This window comes from Martes martes (genome assembly GCF_963455335.1).
Source record: "Martes martes genome assembly, chromosome: 10".
Lineage (NCBI taxonomy): Eukaryota > Metazoa > Chordata > Mammalia > Carnivora > Mustelidae > Martes > Martes martes.
In genome coordinates this window covers 76,903,725-76,922,674 of record NC_137898.1, presented here as the reverse complement: position 1 = coordinate 76,922,674, position 18,950 = coordinate 76,903,725, and the positions used below count along the sequence as shown (strand labels likewise).

At 38.5% G+C, this 18,950-nt stretch overlaps 1 protein-coding gene across 1 annotated transcript in view; it reads left to right on the top strand.

The window, feature by feature from the left end:
- Positions 1–18,426, top strand: part of SLC36A4 (solute carrier family 36 member 4) — a 53,516-nt gene extending 35,090 nt beyond the window's left edge. Inside the window, exons 9-11 of the mRNA XM_080817451.1 lie at positions 1,464–1,633; positions 9,970–10,139; positions 14,248–18,426. Coding sequence (XP_080673577.1) covers positions 1,464–1,633; positions 9,970–10,139; positions 14,248–14,555 — 648 coding nt within the window. The 3' untranslated portion in view covers positions 14,556–18,426. The remainder of the gene's footprint in view (positions 1–1,463; positions 1,634–9,969; positions 10,140–14,247) is intronic.
- Positions 18,427–18,950: the final 524 nt, after the last annotated feature.

Genomic DNA, 18,950 nt, shown 5'->3' with positions numbered 1-18,950 from the left:
AAAGCAAAAAACTGAAAGAACGGAGGCATGCGAAGGGATACAGGAAGCAACCTGATGGCATTCTCAATGACCAAAGCTGGAACAATATGAGCAACAAAATGAATAAGTGTCTTGGATTCATAGTCACAGTATAAAACAAATACACGTGAATGTATACTAATATAAATAGGTGATTAAATAAATACATATATGGGGGATTCCCACACAATTTATCTAGGTACTTCCCCTTTGGGAGGTGTGGCTTACTCTCCCCAGTCTCTGGAGTATGGGCTGCGTTTAGTGACTTGGCTTGCAGTGAACAGAATATGATGAGAAAGAAGAGAAGACCTCTATAAGCAGAGAAACTTGGCAAAACACAGCCTTAAACCAAGTGATCAAAGTTAGTTTCAGCAGTGACAAATCATGTTGGCATAATGTATGGTAAGAAGGGCATTTCACCCGTATGGTATCTTGTTCTAAAACCTACAATCCCAGTGTACAAACATTAGACAACGTCGGACAAACCCTGCCAGAGAGACTTTATACCAAACACCTAACCATTGCTCCTCAAAACTGTCAAGATAATGAACAATGAGGAAGGATTGTGAAACCATCAAAGATCAGAGAAGACCAAGGAGATTCATGGTAACAAAATGCAATGTGGCATCCTGGAAGGCACCTTGGAACAGAAAAAGGACATTGTAGAAAAGCTAATGAAATGCAAATAAAATGTGGAGTTTAATAGTGATGAACCAATGTTGGTTCTTAGTTGTAACAAACATACTTTGGTAGTTTAAAATGTTAACAATTGGGCAAACTGGTCGGGTGTATGAGAGTTTTCTGTTTATCTTTGTAACTTTTCTGTTAATCTAAAATTATTCCCAAAAAAAGTTTATTTAAAAAAAAATCTGACAGGTTTGCCTGCTAAGAGCTAATTTCAGATGTTTTTATTTTAAGGATTTGAAAAATCTGTAGTGTAAAAAGATATATAACACCAAGAAAAATATTCAGTAATTATGTCTTATTTTATTTTTTATTTTTATTTTTTCATTAACATATAATGTATTATTTGCTTCAGGGGTACAGGTCTGTGAATCATCAGGCTTAACACATTTCACAACACTCACCATAGCCCATACCCTCCCCAGTCTCTATCACCCAGCCACCCCATCCCTCCCACCCCACCCTCCAGCAACCCTCAGTTTGTTTCCTGAGCTTAAGAGTCTCTTACGGTTTGTCTCTCTCCTCAGTCCCATCTTTTTTCATTTTTTCTTTTCCTATACCCCACAACCCCCCACCCTGCCTCTCAAATTCCTCATATCAGAGAGATTATATGATAATGGACTTTCTCTGATTGAATTAGGCCTTATTTTAAAGGAAATAAAATGTGCATATAAACTATAGAAAGATTAATTTACATATATATGTAAGATGGGATACTAGATTGTTTTCAATTACTTGTATTACCTGCATTCTCTTCTTAGGTCCTTCCACTGGAAAATCAAATGAAAGAATCAAAACGCTTCCCCCAAGCTTTGAATATTGGCATGGGAATCGTTACAACCTTGTACGTAACATTAGCTACCTTGGGATATATGTGTTTCCGTGATGAAATCAAAGGCAGCATAACTTTGAATCTTCCCCAGGATGTATGGTAGGTAGATACGAGTTTGTTAGTCCTTAGATACAGCTTACTGATATTTGGTGATAAAGGTGTATTTTTGGATTTATGGTTTAAACATTTAAAAATTTTATTGTGCTTTCTTATTTGTGTAACCTTGAATTTTTTCATAATCTTCAGAAGAGACCATCTGTGATTTTACAGATTTGTTTGGGATTCTTTAAAAAGATTAAAAATTGTAACATATTCCAAATTTGAGTAAAATATAAAAGTAAAATATGGATTCTTTTACTGTGGACTCACTGTAATAAATAAATGTAATACTTATATTTGTTGCCAAATAATCCAACACCCTGGATTCCTGATAAAATAATAAAACCCACCACTTATGACCCTCACTGTTTTACTGGTCAGCCTTAATAGGTATGTACCCCAAATCCTTTCAGAACACAGATAGGACACATTACTAAAAAAATAACATGGTGCCTCTTAATACTCTCTTAATATTAGAACCATATTCTACAAAGTGAAGTAATGGGGTTTTTCCTTCTTCCGGAGTCTAGTCTCTGGAGATTTTAAAAAGATTATTGGCAACGATTACCATGTTGACATGCTTCCTTATTTATAAAAGGGAAAGTAACTCCTTAGTTTTGATAAATACAAAGAATAAATGCTAAAATGCTGATTCAATTAATGCCCCACTGCTCCTTGAGCTGCTTGGATAGAAGTCTGAAATCTGCAATGTTTTTAAATATTATGTGTCCTAACTGGCTTCCTGTTGGTAGCTGGGCGTTTACCCGTCACTCAGTAGTCCCCTGAGCCCCGGCTTTTTACTGGAGTCAAAAATGTTGTAAGAACAAATGCATACGGGAAGACAGTTGTGATAGAATGTACCTCGAATAGTTCCCAGGTTCACAAGGGGCAAACATGCAATGTGTTCTTTAACTATAATTCTACTTTAGCTGTGACACATTTTTATTTCATGATGGAAACGTGTCAAATGTTATACCTTCGTTTCAGACTAGAGACATGATCACAAACAAGATACATAACTTTAAGCATTTGTTTCTTTAACTTACATTATAGTTGATTACATAATTGTGTTTCTTCCAAATACATCTCTCTTTGTAATAGTTTAATACAGGCTAGAATCTTAAACAGATTAATATAAGAGATGATCAAGGCTAAAAAGGATGGTAGCATAGTTCTTTTTTTTTTTCAAATACTATATGATGTCTAGAAAATAGTATTTTTCCCTCCTAAGAATAATATTTAGAATAAATCTGAAGAACAATTTCAGAAATAAAATTGACAAGTACTTCTAATGTCAAATATAAAATATAGGTGGAAACAGTCTCAGAACTTTCTTCCCTACTCTTCCTCACAGAAGTATTTAAAAAGAGCAGGGACCGAAGGGGGAGTTACATTGCATGTCAAGTTAAGATGTGCCTACCCCCAGAGAGTTCAGAGCACGGCGAAGCAGTGTGGGGGAGACAAGTGGGAAATGCTTTGGGTGTTCACAGCTGAGTCCTGAGGGAGCCTTGTGCCCTGGCAGTAGCTCTGTGGAATCCTTGCCTTTTTCTGCATCCCCTTCCCGCCTTTCCCCTTCTCCCTCTTTGCTGTGGCTTTACACTTAGAACAGAACCAGTTGCAAGTCTTGATTAAAAAGGGACCCTTACATCATCGTCTGTGTTCAGGAAAGCCTAGCTAGTCACCTGCTTTTCATTTAGAGGAAAGGATATAGTACATGTATCCTAAGAAACAAAAATCTGGAATAAAATGGAAAGCAAGTTAAGATACGTAATTCTTTGGCGAGCTCGTGTTAGCTAGTTCCTTTTCCTTGTGGGAGGCGTGGGAATCGTGACAACCTTATATGTAACATTAGCTGCCTTAGGATATATGTGTTTCTGTGATGAAATCAGAGGCAGGGTAACTTTGAATCTGCGGCCTGCTGTTCATTTCTTTGTGGTCTGTGCATCTGGGTTAAAATAACAGCCATGACCGAGGGATACCGCAGAGGAGAAGCCCGTCTCTTCACAGTGATAGTCTTCTGTAGAATGAGAAGTTTGGACCAGAGTGATCATAGGATTGATCACTCTGAAAGAAATCTAAAATTTCTTTCTTGATGTGCTATGGATCAGCCTCTTCCTTTCCCTCCCTGTGCTTCGGGCAGCAGGCCTAGGAAGTCAGAGAAGGGGCAGGGTGCTGGTTGTTGTGGGTATATGGCTGTCACGGAGCCTGGGGCGCTCTCAGCCACTACTGCTGGGACGCTGTGCGGGGCTCTTGATGCCCTGTGACTTACGTTCTCCGAGTTCATCGGGGTCATCCTACAAGAAAAGGCTGGATTAGAAAGCAGCGCAGGATAAAGCAAGTATGGATTAGAGAAGCTCCAAGTTATTTACTGTTCATTGACTGAGGTGTCATCTTTTCAAACCAGTTATGAGTAGTAGTATTCAGTCTGTCTCATTTAGACTTTGAAGCAAAGAGTGTGTTTGAAAGATGATAAGTAAATTTGCATCATTAGCACCTTTAGGGCAGGAACCCCGCAGCTTCTAGGCTTAGGATATACCTCTGTGATCTAGCACATGGCTCGGCGCTCAAGAGGCCTTGGTAAATGTTTGCTACCTAGCATTCTGAGTTGAAGAGCATGTCCCTTGTTACCTGATAATAGAACCAAGGCACTGATAGGGGTCCAAGTCGAGTGATGTTGTAGCAGCGTTTTTCCAGGATTTCCGCTAACAGAACCCAAATAACAGCCTAGAGGGGAAAAAAAAAGCATTCTCTTGGGAGTCTTGAGAAGAGACCTGTCAAGTAGCCTGTTTCAAGCATAGCATGGAGGAGTGGGGAGGGTGGAGGGTGGAGGGTGATTATTGAGCATGAACGCTGGTGTAACTAGTTCACAAGAGGACCTAAGATAGCAAACGGTATTTATCTGGGATCTGTCTTCCTGAGTGACCTCGTAGAAACAAACATCTTTCGCTTTTGTTGTGATTTCCTTTGTTCCGTTGTGTTGTGTTGCTTACTTTTTACCTGTCTGAAACACAAGGTCTGTTCCATACCCCTCCGCCTTTTCCCCATCACAGTTTCCATGCCTTCTTGGTTCCAGTTAGTGGCTTTTTAACTTTTTAAACTACAGCCCATAGTAAAAAAAAAAAAAAAAAAAGGGAAATGTTTTAAAACCCTCTAGAAAGAAGAGTATGTGTGTCGGTGTATATGTGTTTTTGTGGTGCCCACCGCCCACACTCCTATAAAGTCACTGAAGTAGGGTATAAGTAAAAGGTTAAATAAAAACCCGTATTTTCTACATACAGTGTCCCCTGGTATTCTCTGTTCCAGTCTGTATCTTAGGGAAAAGGAAGAAAAAAACTTTTCACAACTCCCTCAATTGATACCATAACCCACTAGTGGGTCATGATTAGTTTGAAAAATACTGGCCTGGAGTGAATTCACATGTTACTCATTTAGTCAGCACACATAGCACTTCTACTAAGAAATATCAAGGGTATTAGGTTTTCACACACACAAAAAGGCTAAGAAGCAGGAAGGTGTTTCTGCTCTCACACGTGACGTTCTTTGTGAAGCATGTGTTGGATAGGAACAATTCAGTTAAAAAAATAGAGAAGAACCATGTAAGAACAGGGAAGGGATAAGGTAGGCATTTTAACTTATTAAGATAATTGAACTGGCCCATCCACCCCCGCCAAAAGGAACAGAACCAACCCCAGGTCTAAGCCCGCGTTTGTAGCATACCGGAGCTGGGAGCCTGAACGTTCTGCAGAATAAAGCTGATGAGTAATGGCAGGTAATCACTGAACCTACTAGGCAGGCAGAGTGTTGAACTCTGAGGAGCTCATTACCTAAAAATGAAAATATTGGGGCAAGAGCAGACTCGCCAAGAGGTACAATAAAAAAGCAGTAAGAGAAATAAATTTAAGGAAACTGGAAAAATAAGGTTCCTATCTCTTGGACTATTCCCTTTGTCCTCTCCCTGACAAATTCTGTTTGTTTGTTTGTTTGTTTTTTCTCTTTAAACTTTTGTTTTAATGGGTCTCAAAATTCTAGGACAGACTTAACTCCTTCCAATATTAAAGTTGCCTGTGACTGGGAATCCTGGGCCAAACTGCCTCTGACTCTTCTCTCAGAATGACTGTTCTTTATGATATTAAATTCAGAATGAAAGGCATCTAGCAGATATTTATTGTATGCCTTTTATGTGTTCGCTGCAGGCACTAGAGCGACAGCAGTGAACAGGTGAGAATCTCTTCCTCACAGTACGTAGAGTCCGGCAAACATGCTGTACAAGTTGAGTGGGTCACAGCCATCAGTCTAGTTGTGAATACTAAATAACGCTTATGGTGGTATTTTTCAGCTTAGAATGAGGTGAGCTTCTTGGTAAGGATTATAGCTAGGCCTCAGACAGACTCCTTCTTAACAGAACTAAGCTCAAGATTTTTAACCTGAGTATCATGAAGGGTCTAAGGGGGCAAGTTGAGTTATCAGTCTTTCTTAGAGTAGCTGCTGTATTCAACCTTGAGAGGAGAGTCAGCAGCTTTCTTCCCAGATTGGCTTTAAAAAATTTTGTGAGATATTCATATCTGTACATTTAGATTAAGTATTGTTTTATTAGGCGGCGCCTAGGTGGCTCAGTTGGTTAAGCATCTAACTCTTGGTTTCAGCTTAGGTCGTGATCTCAGGGTCAAGAGATTGAACCCTATGTCCAGCTCCATACTCAGCATGGAGTCTACTCCCTCCCTCTCCCTCCCCCACTGCTCCTCCCCACCTAAAATAAATAAATAAATAAATAAAATCTAAAAAATAGTAAAAGAAAAGTACAGGAGATGCCTGGGTGGCTCAGTTTGTTAAGCGTCTGCCTTCAGCTCGGGTCATGATCCCAGGGTCCTGGGACCCAGCCCCGCATTGGGCTCCCTGCTCAGCGGGGAGCCTGCTTCTCCCTGTCCCTCTGCCATCCCCCTCCTACCCACCCACCTCCACTTGTGCTCTCTGGCTCTATCTCTCTGTCAAATAAATAAATAAAATCTTTAAAAAAAAAAAAAACCTTTGGAAGTGAATTTTAGAGTGCTTTTTAATGTGCATTAGATGTTACTTAAAAGTTATTTATGTTCTATATCTTCAAAACAAATTCTTGTGACTTTAAGAAGGTGTTTTATCCTTTGGAGAGAGAGTTAACAGGGTAGATTCTTCTTTCAACTCTTCATTTCTAAAACGGTACATAGATGCCTGCTTCACACCAAAAGGCGAACCAAGGTTGACTATACCTATAGAAAACTTGATTAGAGAAAAACAGAGTGATCGAAAATACAGATGAAACTAGTATTCTTAAAACAGAGAAGTCAGAATAGAACAATTGATTTCAATAGACTGCGGTGCTTTTCTTAAACATCTTTATTACTTTTCTTTGTTGATAAATAACATGTATATTAGCTTTTAAAAGTCTCATACCATTTTATTTCCCATTAGTTCTCTGTGTAATACATAATCTTACTGACTTGTGTTAGTAATAACCAAATTCTTAGTCTGTATAACTTGTTATAAATCAATAGAAAAGTAATTATACCTACATGCATAATGATGTATTTTTAAATATATTGTTAACCATATTGAAAAACATGTAAGTTAAAAGATAATTAGGAATGTTTAAATAATAACAAATAAACAACAAAAGGAATGTTCAAATAATAAACTGATAAATCAGTAAACTGATAAGAATATTCATTTAATTGTCTGCTGTTACATGTCAGTACATGAGACAGGAGTCTTTCAGTTGTTCTGTGCATTGCAATAACTGACCATTTATATTTAAAATTCAAGCCTCAAGCTGAGAAATATATCCTGAAATCATTTTAAAAATTAAGATTTTATTGTTACTAGCCCTAAGGAGCTCCTTCTTTCTGTAATTATGTTTATAGTATTTTCGAATCTATTTCTATTCAACTTTTTTCCTTTCTCTTACTCACTCCTCTGACGCATGAATCATAGGAGGGCACTTATAGAATTCCTTCCCACGTGGCCACGGTTTAGAGAACGGTTTATAATCTTTGCTACTTGAAATCTTAAGACATCAGAAATAAGCTTAAAGTCTAATTAAATGTTGAGGCCTTTCTCTACCGAAAGTGGACTATTTCATCTCTCTTGAAAAGGATTGCATTTTTTCCTAAGAAACACTCTTCCCTTGCATAGATGGGCCTTGCAGGTGGGAAAGCAGGGCTCTCACACGGGAAGACTGGGACTGTCAGGGATGGTTCTGCCTCAAGAGGACGTGTGTGTTAACCACTACCCCTAATGCTGCGGCGTGTTCCATCCTCAGTCTCCTCTCCAGTTGCTTTGGGTTTTCTATTTTAACTGTTGTAAAATATTCGAAATTTCAAAAAACAAAACATAATTTTATTGTCTGTAACCCGGGAGAATAGTTTCTATAATTTGAGTCCTCTGATACGGCGTTTTCTCTCTGTGCCACTATCAACATTTAAAAAGCCAGACAAAAGGAAGTTAACTAAAGACTCTATCCAGACATGGGTACTGATTTTGACAAGAGACTATCTACAATGTAGAAATCTAAAGATATTTGTAAAACTGAACGTTGCTGTGCTGTTTTGAAGCACTGGGCATCAACCCAACTAACAAACTTTATTTCCCTATTAATGCAACTTTAACGTAGGTGGAATTCCTATAGAATCTGGAGAACTCTCTAAGTTGAAACCATTTAAATGCCTTCCTTTTGGACCTAAGAATGATGATATTTCTGCAACTAATGACATACCTACCAAGTTTTTTAAGGAGAACTGTAACTCAGAGTTCAATATGAAGTTTTCTTCTATATATAGATCAGTAAGTTATCAAAGACGTAATAGTATGCCTAGTTTTTAAAAGAGAGTTGAGAAAACATTAATTCTTCATGGGACACAGTCTAGCCTTTAGAACCCTGGGTTAGCCTAAAATGAAATCTTGGCAGCAATATTCCCAAACCTTTGCATTGCCACATTTAAGCCCTCTGGGCTTGTCAAAATGAACTGTCCACCAGTCATCTAGAAATTCAGTAGAGACCCGCTGACTTTTTTTTTTTTTTTAATAAACAAGCACCTAATTAGTAAGATATTGGCCTATGTTTGTGTTGGATTTCTTAACCTATGTTAACATTAAAGATAAAAAGGAGAAAGCCAGATTCATGTCAAGACCACAGTGTAGGGGTGCCTGGGTGGCTCAGTCATTAAGTATCTGCCTTCAGCTTAGGTCATGATCCCAGGGTCCTGGGATTGAGCCCTACATTGGGCTTCCCCCTCTCCCACTCCCCCTGCTTGTTTTCCCTCTGTTGCTGTTTCTTTCTCTGTCAAATAAGTAAATAAAATATTTTTTAAAAAAAGACAACAGTGTAGATGAACCTGGAAGCCATTATGTTACGTGAAATAATCCAGGCAAAGAAAGAAAAGACAAATACTGTGTGGTATTACTCATAAGTGAAATCTAAAAAAATACATATGGGGGGCCTGGGTGGCTCAGTTGGTTAAGTGACTGGCTCTTGGTTTCAGCTCAGGTCACAATCTCAGAGTCCCAGGATCGAGCCCCCCCATCAGGATCTGCACTCAACAGGGCATCTGGTTGAGGATTCTCTCCCTCTCTCAGCCCCTCCCCCTGCTCACTCATATGTTTTCTCTCTCTAGAGTAAATACATTTTTAAAAAAATTGATTAATTAAAAAATATGTGGGGCACCTGGGTGGCTCAGTCTGTTAAGCAATCTGCCTTTAGCTCAGGTCATGACCCCAGGGCCCTGGGATCGAGCCCCACATAGGCCTCCCTGCTCAATGGGGAACCTGCTTCTCCCTCTCCGTCTGCCTGCTGCTCCCCCTGCTTGTGCTTTTTCTCTCCCTATCTCTTTCTCTGTGTCATGTCCATAAAGTTAAAAAAAGATATATACACACACACATATACAGTCGATCTCACATTGACTTTATACATATATCTCTCTCTCACATAAACAGAGTCAATTAACGGTTGCTAGGGGGCTGCTGAATGGGGAAAGAGAGGAGAGTTTGCTAGAAGGGTACAAACTTTCAGTTGTAAGATGAAGAAATTCTAAGGCTCTGATGTATAATATGGTGACCACAGTTGGTAACAGTGTAGCATATAACTGAAATTCACTGAGTAGAATCAAAGTGTTCTCACCAAAAAGAGAAAAAAACAAAGCAAATACGTGAGGTAATAGATGTGTTAATTAACTCGATAGTGGGAACCCTGTCACAGTGTATATTTAATATTATGTTGTACACTTTATCTGTTTAATGGTGTTGCCTGTTGTACCTCAGTAAATCTGGGGAAAAAAAGAATGACTGAATTTTGAAATTTTTTTTAACAGGTTGTATCAATCAGTGAAAATTCTATATTCCTTTGGCATCTTTGTGACATATTCAATTCAGTTCTATGTTCCGGCAGAGATCATCATCCCAATGATCACATCCAAATTTCATGCTAAATGGAAACAAATCTATGAATTTGCCATAAGGTCCTTCTTGGTTGCTATTACGTGTAAGTATTAACTACACATTTATAGCATCATCAGTTTTTCTTGTTGAGTGTCATATAATGAAGCTACTTAAAGTATATTTTTTAATATTTTAAAATCAGTTTTGTTTACATAGCTGAGATACTTTTTGAGTTAAAATTCTGTTATTCTACTACTGTAGAAGAAAAACATAGAGCAGATCCTATTACACTTAAAAGAACTAATCAGATTATTATTTTGAAAATGCATCAGTGGTTAAAAATATATGTATATTTAAATCAGATGCATAAGGGACTCTATATTGTTGATAGACATTTTACTTGGGTTCTAGTTTTCCTCAGGTTTTTTATTTCTGCTAACTTTTGTATATTTAACTGCTTAAATCTCCATGACTACCTATAGAAGTGGGTTTTGTTTTGTTTTGGTCTTTAATAATTTCAGTGGCTAATTTTACTTACTATTTGAAGGAATGTGTGTAATCTCCTCCTAAGGTTTCACATTATAAAATGCCTCACCAGGGAGCAGTAATCATGGAGACCTGTGGAGAAGCAGCTTGATTTTGGTACAGTGGGAAATAGTGTGCGTTTTGGGGCCACACTGACCTGACACATCAAACCTACCAGTTACCTGCTGGTGTCTTAGACAAGTTCCCTGCCATCTGTAAGCCCCTCTTTTTTCAACTGTGAAATAAAGAAAGACTTCCTTTTATGGCATATTTTGTAGGGTTTAAGAATATTAACAAAGTAGCCAGCAGTTATAATTGTCACCGTTATTGTTGTAACCACAAGTATAAGATGATCCTAATACTGAACTGACGATTACCTAGAGTGTTACCAGGGACCACTGGAAATGGGTCAGCTTTCCGTGGAAGATACGAGTAACCGTCTTCGCCCAATCAAGGCGAGAGAATGAGTTAGAAAATCGGGGCAACTGTAAATTTCAGTGAGCAGCTTGGAGTGGAACTTATGCCTAGATCTAAAGAAAAAGCTGGGAAAAGTAAATGAGACCTTTTTTCCAAAGTAATCATTTAAATGAATTATAGCAACAATAAGGTAAATCATAATGAGGAGTGAAGTCAATGAGCCCATACTCTGATGACTAAGAAAACATTCAGTAGGAAAAAGTCACTTTACGACATTTTGAAATACTTCTTACACATTGTTTTTATTGAATTTTGACAACTGTACTAAATTAAAAGGCTGATTTCAGCACAAGTCCTTTTATCCTAGATGTAAGACTGTTCTATTCTGAAAGTGTGTCTCCTTTGAAAATTAGTAACTGAAGTTCACTTGAAGGAGCTTGAAGAAAATGTTAAAGGGATTTAATAACTTCTGATAGTTCAGTAACTTCACCCATTTCTGTGCACTGGCCGCCATTGTTATGTTGAAGTGATCTGTCTGCACATCTGCTACCAGGAGTCTGTTCCTAGAAGCCTGGGGCTCTCCTCAGGAGCTGAGTCCCTGACACACAGAATGGCCAGTGTTTCTTTGCTGCTTCTCTCTCTCCCTCTTTTTTTTTTTTTTTTTTGAAGATTTTATTCATTATTTGACAGAGACACAGTGAGAGAGAGAACAGAAGCAGGGGTTGGGAGAGGGAGAAGCAGGCTTCCTGCCGAGCAGGAGGCTGGACGCGGGGATTGATCCCAGGACCCTGGGACCATGATCTGAGTTGAAGGCAGATGTTTAATGATTGAGCCACCTAGGTGCTCCCTGCTTCTCTCTTTTACTTAAAAATACTTAAGAAATTAAAAATAGAGCTACTCTATGACCCTGCAATTGCACTACTGCATATTTACCCGAGAGATACAGATGTAGTGAAAAGAAGGGCCATCTGTACCCCCAGTGTTCATAGCAGCAATGACCACAGGTGCCAAACTCTGGAAAGACCCAAGATGCCCTTCAACAAATGAATGGATAAAGAAGATATGGTCCGTATATATTTCAATGCAGTATTATGCCTCCATCAGAAAGGATGGATACCCCACTTTTATATCAACATGGATGGGACTGGAGGAGTTTATGCTGAGTGAAATAAGTCAAGCAGAGTCAATTATCATATGGTTTCACTTACTTGTGGAGCCTAAGGAGTTACACGGAGAACATGGGGAGATGGAGAGAAGTGAGTTGGAGGAAATCAGAGGGGAGACCAACCACAAGAGACTGTGGACTCTGAGAAACTGAGGGTTTTGGAGGGGAGAGAGGTGGGGTCTTGGGTGAGTCTGGTGGTGGGTATTATGGAGGGCACGTACTGCATGGAGCACTGGGTGGGGTGCATAAACAATGAATCTTGGAACACTGAAAAAATTAAAAAAAAAAAAGTTAAAGTTACTGGGCGGTATATGGGGGGTTATAGTTAGGGCATGCTTTGAGCGAAGAGAACTCAAAGCAGGGAGTATCTCCTTGTGCTCCACTGGGACGCGTCACGAGACGCTGACCTTCATTGGAATCTTCCGCTCCTGCTTCCCAATTAAAGTCAAAGCCAGCCGACCTGCAGGACCGGACTGGTTTTTATCTGCCCTGGGGGCACTTGATAAGCTTTGGGGGTCAGGCTCCCGACGGGTGCCTGTGTGGACAGCCGATGGGACCGTCGTGTCCACAGAGCAGGCTGTGTGACGCTGGCAGTGAGAGTGGAGGCCCAGCTGGATGTGAAGCTTGGGGATCTTCCAGCGTTCCACAGTCCTTTCCAAACACTGAATGCAAGTTTGTAGTACTGGTGTTTAGAGTCCTGAGCTTATCAGCCTGCATTATATTCGTTACACCTATTCTCTAGTTAGCATTTGAATCATCCTTTCAAACTATCTTCTTAGTAGGACTCAAAAGCTTGGGAAGATGAGTCAGACTCGCAGGGCCTTGACTTGCTGTGGCGACCTCTCAGAAATGGATGTTGTCCATGAAATTTGAAAGGTCCTAGTTTTGTTTGGGAGTTATGATTATGGTTCCCTGGAGAAACATGTTACAAGAATGTGGCAAGCATCCATTCAACAGGGAACCCACTTTATCAAGCATTTCTAGTTTAGAGCTGCAACTTCATCGAAGTCGTGTCTTATTTAGGAAAGTTTGCTGCACTTCAGTCCTCTAGATGTGAGGCTAGGTTTATCATTTCAAAATAATTTTTAGCTTTTTAGCTTTCAAAAGACATTAAATAAATAACAAGTACTTCCAAGAAACCTAGTAGTTCCAGATTAATACCACATCCTCCTGGAAAACATTGAGGCCACAAAAAGAATAGGGGAAGGAAAAAACCCATAACCTAAAAATAAAGGAGTGGAAATGGAAGAGTTCATTCCAGAGCCCAAGTTAAATTACATATACACCAGGAAAGTTCAGCAAGAGACAAAGAGGCTAGAAATGAGGAAAGCAAAAGTATGTAAACTTAGGAATAAAAAGAGAGGGATGGGGCCCCTGAGTGGCTTAGTCGGTTGAGCACCCAACTCTTGATTTTGGCTCAGGTCATGATCTCAGGGTCTTGAGATCCAGTCCCACATTGGACTCCATGCTCATCTGGGAGCCTGCTTGAGTTTCCTTCCCTCTGCCCCGCCCCCGCTCATGCACACATGCGCACAGTCTCTCTCTCCTTCTCTCTCTCTAAAAATAAATAAAAATCTTAGAAAGAGAGGGATAAAAAAGATCAGAGGGGAGATGATAGCTTTAGGAGACAAGTTAGGGAGAGCCAATGCACGTGTCAGTGGGGTCCCCAAAGCCAGAACTGTGGTGACGGAATCCTCATTGTTTGGGGGAGCGGGGGAGGGCATAGCTGACATAGCCTGCCCCTGAGCAGACTCTAGCGTTTTTTCTGGTGGCCGCTCCAAACCCTCAGCAAGTCGATCAGTGACGTTGGAGAAAGGAATCTGAGTCTTAGTTTTCACAAACCCTCTGTTGATACCTTCAGCAAGAGAAGGGTAAGTAGGACCTAGGACCAAGAAAGTGCGAGATCAGAGCTTTTCAGAAAGCTTGCCAGTAGTTTGGAAGAAAATCGGTCAGAAGTAGTGGTACATTTTTTTTTTAATTTCATCTGGAAATAACTCAGAAAAGTTAAAAAAGAAAGTAGAATTATCATACCCACTGTCTGCATTTAGTTTTCATTTAAGTATTAGGTATTTAATTAAGGATTATATGTATTTTCATTTTCTAGGTGCTGGAGCGATTCTGATTCCTCGTTTGGACATTGTGATTTCCTTTGTTGGAGCCGTGAGCAGCAGCACGTTGGCCCTGATCCTACCACCTCTGGTTGAAATTCTTACATTTTCTAAGGAGCACTACAATATATGGATGATCCTGAAAAATATTTCCATAGCGTTCACTGGAGTTGTTGGTTTCTTCTTAGGTACATATGTAACTGTTGAAGAAATCATTTATCCTACTCCTAAAGTTACAGCTGGTGCTCCACAAAATCCTTCTCTAACTTTGAATTCAACATGCTTTACATCTGGTTTGAAATAGTGGAAACAGAACTGTGAGTCTTCTCCTTTTGTCTTGATTCTGGAAATGATACAAATAAGAACTAGTAGAATACATTGCAATGAGCTTATAAATAGAACCAAATTTTCTTTTCTTTTGGTAAAATAATGGCATTTTAGTAGTAAACTATAGTTCTTTACTGATAGTGGTAAATCATGACAGATTATTGGTTTTAAGTATTTGCAATGATTTTAAAATATTTAGTTTTGAAAATTTTAAAAATTAAAATGTAGAAAAATTCAAGAATAAAAAGACTTCCACTATTCTTCATTCAGTCAGAAATACTCTAACCAAGATTCTCTTTTTTACCCATGCTCCTCTTTCCCCACCCAGTTGAGGAGAGAACAGGGTTCTAACAATAAGAGAATCAAGGAAGGACCTAGTTAACAAAGTCTTCTCACTATCTCGGTGAATATCAAAGTGTACTTTGTGTATAATGTAAAAATGTCTTAATCACGTTTTTACTAGAGAGCCAAATACTTATGATTTGTCCCTGGAAGGATGGAAAACTCACTAACCCTAATGTAAGCATCAGAAGTCCCTAATTACGCTGCATAATTCTCTGATGGTCGTTGATCTGCACGACGAAAACTCTGAGGCACTGTGTGAGTTCCTGACTCTGTGTCTCAGTCAGATGTGAAAGAGACTTTAAGGGTTGTCCAGCATAATTCCCTTATTACTTACCTAAGGAAATTCATGCCCAGAAAGGTTCAAGTAACTTGGTCAAGACCACTCAGCTTTGAGGTCAGACAAGAGAATGTGATCTTTTGATCCCCAATCTAGAATTTTTTGTTTTTCACGTCACATCCAGGAAAAAGAATAAATGAGGTCCAGTTTAGCCATTAGTGTTGCATCTATTTAGTTACATTTTACTACTCGGAAAACCAGGGATCTCTGTACTCGGTGTGACCTGACCATAAAGATCAGAGAACTCTAGAAAGCCTGTGTTACAGCCATATAAACCCCAACAAGAGAAGGAAGTTTTTTGTTTTGTTTTGTTTTGTTTGTTTTGTTTTTTAAAGAGAAGCCACATGCTGGTTTAACTGCTGGCTGGTAGAACGTACCCAGTACTCTCTGGCTCGGACTCTCCGTATTAGTTCCTCCCTCTTTGGGTTTTGTATGCACCGTCTTTCTCAATAGCAGAACATAGGTATCTGACAAAATGCAGTATTTGTGTATTCCTTCCAGCCCTGTGGCTTGCTTTGTTATAGCCTTTTACTGATCTGAATGGGAAAAATAAAAAAAACTATAAAGAAATGTATGCTGAGGACAAATCAAGGCAGTGATAGATGACTGAATCTTGAGACACTGCAGGTTTCTTCCAGAGAAATGCCTTTTATTACCCCAGATTCGTCAAGCCCGGTTACTAACCCAAACAGTCTCAGTTGACTTGAAAAATGAAAAAATTTTACTTTTAAAACATGAAGAATATTGACTTTTTAAAAAACTCATACATTCAAACATGTTGAACTTTTTAATCAGGCTGATGGGACTCTTATTTGTAATATATCATCAAGATCACTGTAGTGTATGTATTCTATATTTTTATATGTAAATGTTAACTTAGTTTAAGTATTTTTTGCTTTGCATCATTAATGAGTCATCAAATACAATTCTAACAAAATATCAGAAGCTTTATTTTTGTACAAATTCATAAGAATCAAACTTTTTTTAAACATTTACATTAGATGTCACCAATAATTGTTTGTGATACTTTTATATCAAATCTGTTCTATTGAGCTTTTAGTCATACTGAGAGAATGTGGAAGAAGTTATAGGAAGAGTAATCATCATTGAAACTGTTAAATAATCATGTTTCTAAGAATAAATTAGGGTTTTTTTAAATGTATAACTTGGTATAAAATGACTTGAAAACCATTATTTAATAGAAAGCACTATTATTTTGTCATCCGTCCTCAGATATTTCTAGTCTGTGCGTGAAATTTTATTTTTATACTTTGACCTGTTTATTTTCCTTATTAATTCATCAAATTCAATAAATTCTGAATAGTTGATCATAGCAATAAATAAATTTGAGATTGAGCATGAACAAAACATTGAGCGCACTCTCAGCCAGGCTTCCTTATGAAGTGGGTGCTGCATCCACAGCCAGTACTTAGTCCCCTAATTCATCCACACTTTAAATACAAGAGAAAAGTGGAAATGTTGAAAGCAGGGGCTAAAACCGGTAGAGACTAGTCTTAATCCTTAACAAGAAACTGTTTAGGTGTAAAGCATAAACGCACCCTCACTTAAGGGTTTTTGATGATGTATTTTATTTGCAAAAAAATCAGTGGCAATATTTTTCCTCTGAAAAATTTAGTTTCAATGAGTCACAACTTTTTTTTAAAGATTTTGGGAGAAGATATTTTGATGGGGCCAGCTGTTGCTTTTATTTTGGGGCCTGGAAAAATGAGAACGATTGCACCTGTCAAATTTTGTGTCTGGTATCTTGGTCCGTTACATTGTGGCTCGGACGATGCTGCGTTTCATCTGGCACCATCAAGAGCCCTCTTCTTTGAAAGCGGATCGGGTGCCTGAGAGCCTTTTCTACCACTGACATGCGGGAGGGAAAGGAAAGCTTCACTGACCTCTGCTGACCTCTGTCCTACGTCAGTTATCATTAGTCCCTGACCTTCAAAACGGTGTCACCAGTTTGAGTCAACTTGTCAAAACACTGGTTCTCAGATACTTTTTTTATCGGAGTACCTTCTTTTCCCCACCTGGTCAGATCTCTCCACAATTAAATAAGAACTACGGTTTTTCCTTGGTGAAAGACCAATTTGTATGATGTTATCGACTAAAAAAAGTATACGGGATCAGCCAGTGCCACGTGATGTTTTAATTCTCTCCTTGCTGGATTCTCCTTTCTTCAAACCATTTTTGCCTCTCATCTAGGCAACGCACTGAATGTTTTTATAAGCATTTTATGCAATGTGCATGTTGTAAATTTCCTAACAGGGCCAAATTTCATTCAGTATTCTCAGAATAGTTACAGGAAAGCGGTCTACCTGCAAAGCACTATAAAAATATTAATGGGACTATGAATTAAAGTTCCGCATCAGGGCCACATCTGGCTGCGGCAAACAGGTGGCCCAATGGGTATTTTCTGTTCAGGAGTACGATTTGGTAAATATACAGACCATTGATCATGTAAAATGAGTTTTGTTTTTCTTTAAATGAGTGTGTTTTGTTCATTTCAGCTGAACTAGGTTCCCCCTTCCTAAGAAAATCTGAGAACTTCGATCTAAAAGGTGTAACAAGAACCTTCCTGACATTAAATGGCTGACTATAATAGTTAAGACTTTGGCAGTATTATGGATAATCTTATTTATGCCCCTAGTGCTTACTCGGCTAAACGCCTTAATAAAAGTGGTTGGTTTTCACTTAGGAGATGAGAAAACATGCTTAAGAAATGACTGCAAATGCTATTACCCTATGATAAATGAAATGACGACTTATGCTCATTCTTGAAATGCCATATTAAAATTAGCTAGTTTTTACGTGTGCACACACACACACACACACACACACACACACACAGTAATCCATGTGAATTAGATACTGATATTAACATACCATTTAAACTGGGACCGAAAGATGATTGTTGAAAGATCACTCCCAAAATGATTCCATTAGTGTTTTATTGATAACAATTAGGAAAGTAAATGCTTATACCGTGAATAAATTAAGCTGTGGATTTTTGTGTTTTTCAAAATGATTTTGTGAGTTTGAAAACTAAAAATCATTGTACTTGAGTCAATCCTTTTTAAGTTATTTTTCTTTACACTATGGGAAAAAACTGTCTTAAAGTACTGTAACTTCTGAATTTTCAATAAAATACAATTATTTTGCTTGCAAATGCCTTTTTAAATGAATTCGTCTTCTCTAAGATTAAATGATATTGACAAACGTCATAAGCCGAAAATGGCACTAGTATATTCTCATCTTAATCAGTCTATGTGGTTAGTTCTTTGTCCTGTGATCTTCAGCCTTCGAAGTTGATATCATGAGCCCCTAAGATTTAAGAGGAGAGGTTGATTAAAAATGAAGGGACATAATCAAAACCGTGACCTGATCTTCCTACCGAGTAAATGCAGAATGAGCCAGCAGTCTGCAGCTGTTACTTCTGTGATTTAATTTACCACTCTCTTCAGGTCAAGAATATGTATTAGTTACACTTTGATACATTTTGTTTGTGTTATGCCAACTCACCAAATCAAAGATCATAAAGATTTGTATCAATATCAATATATCCTCCTCTTTATATCAATATCAATAATCCTCCTCTTGTGAACCTAGCCTAAGGGCATACCATAGTTCATGAGAAGAGAAACAATCTTTGCCCAAAGGTGCATTGGCAACATTTTAGTAGTG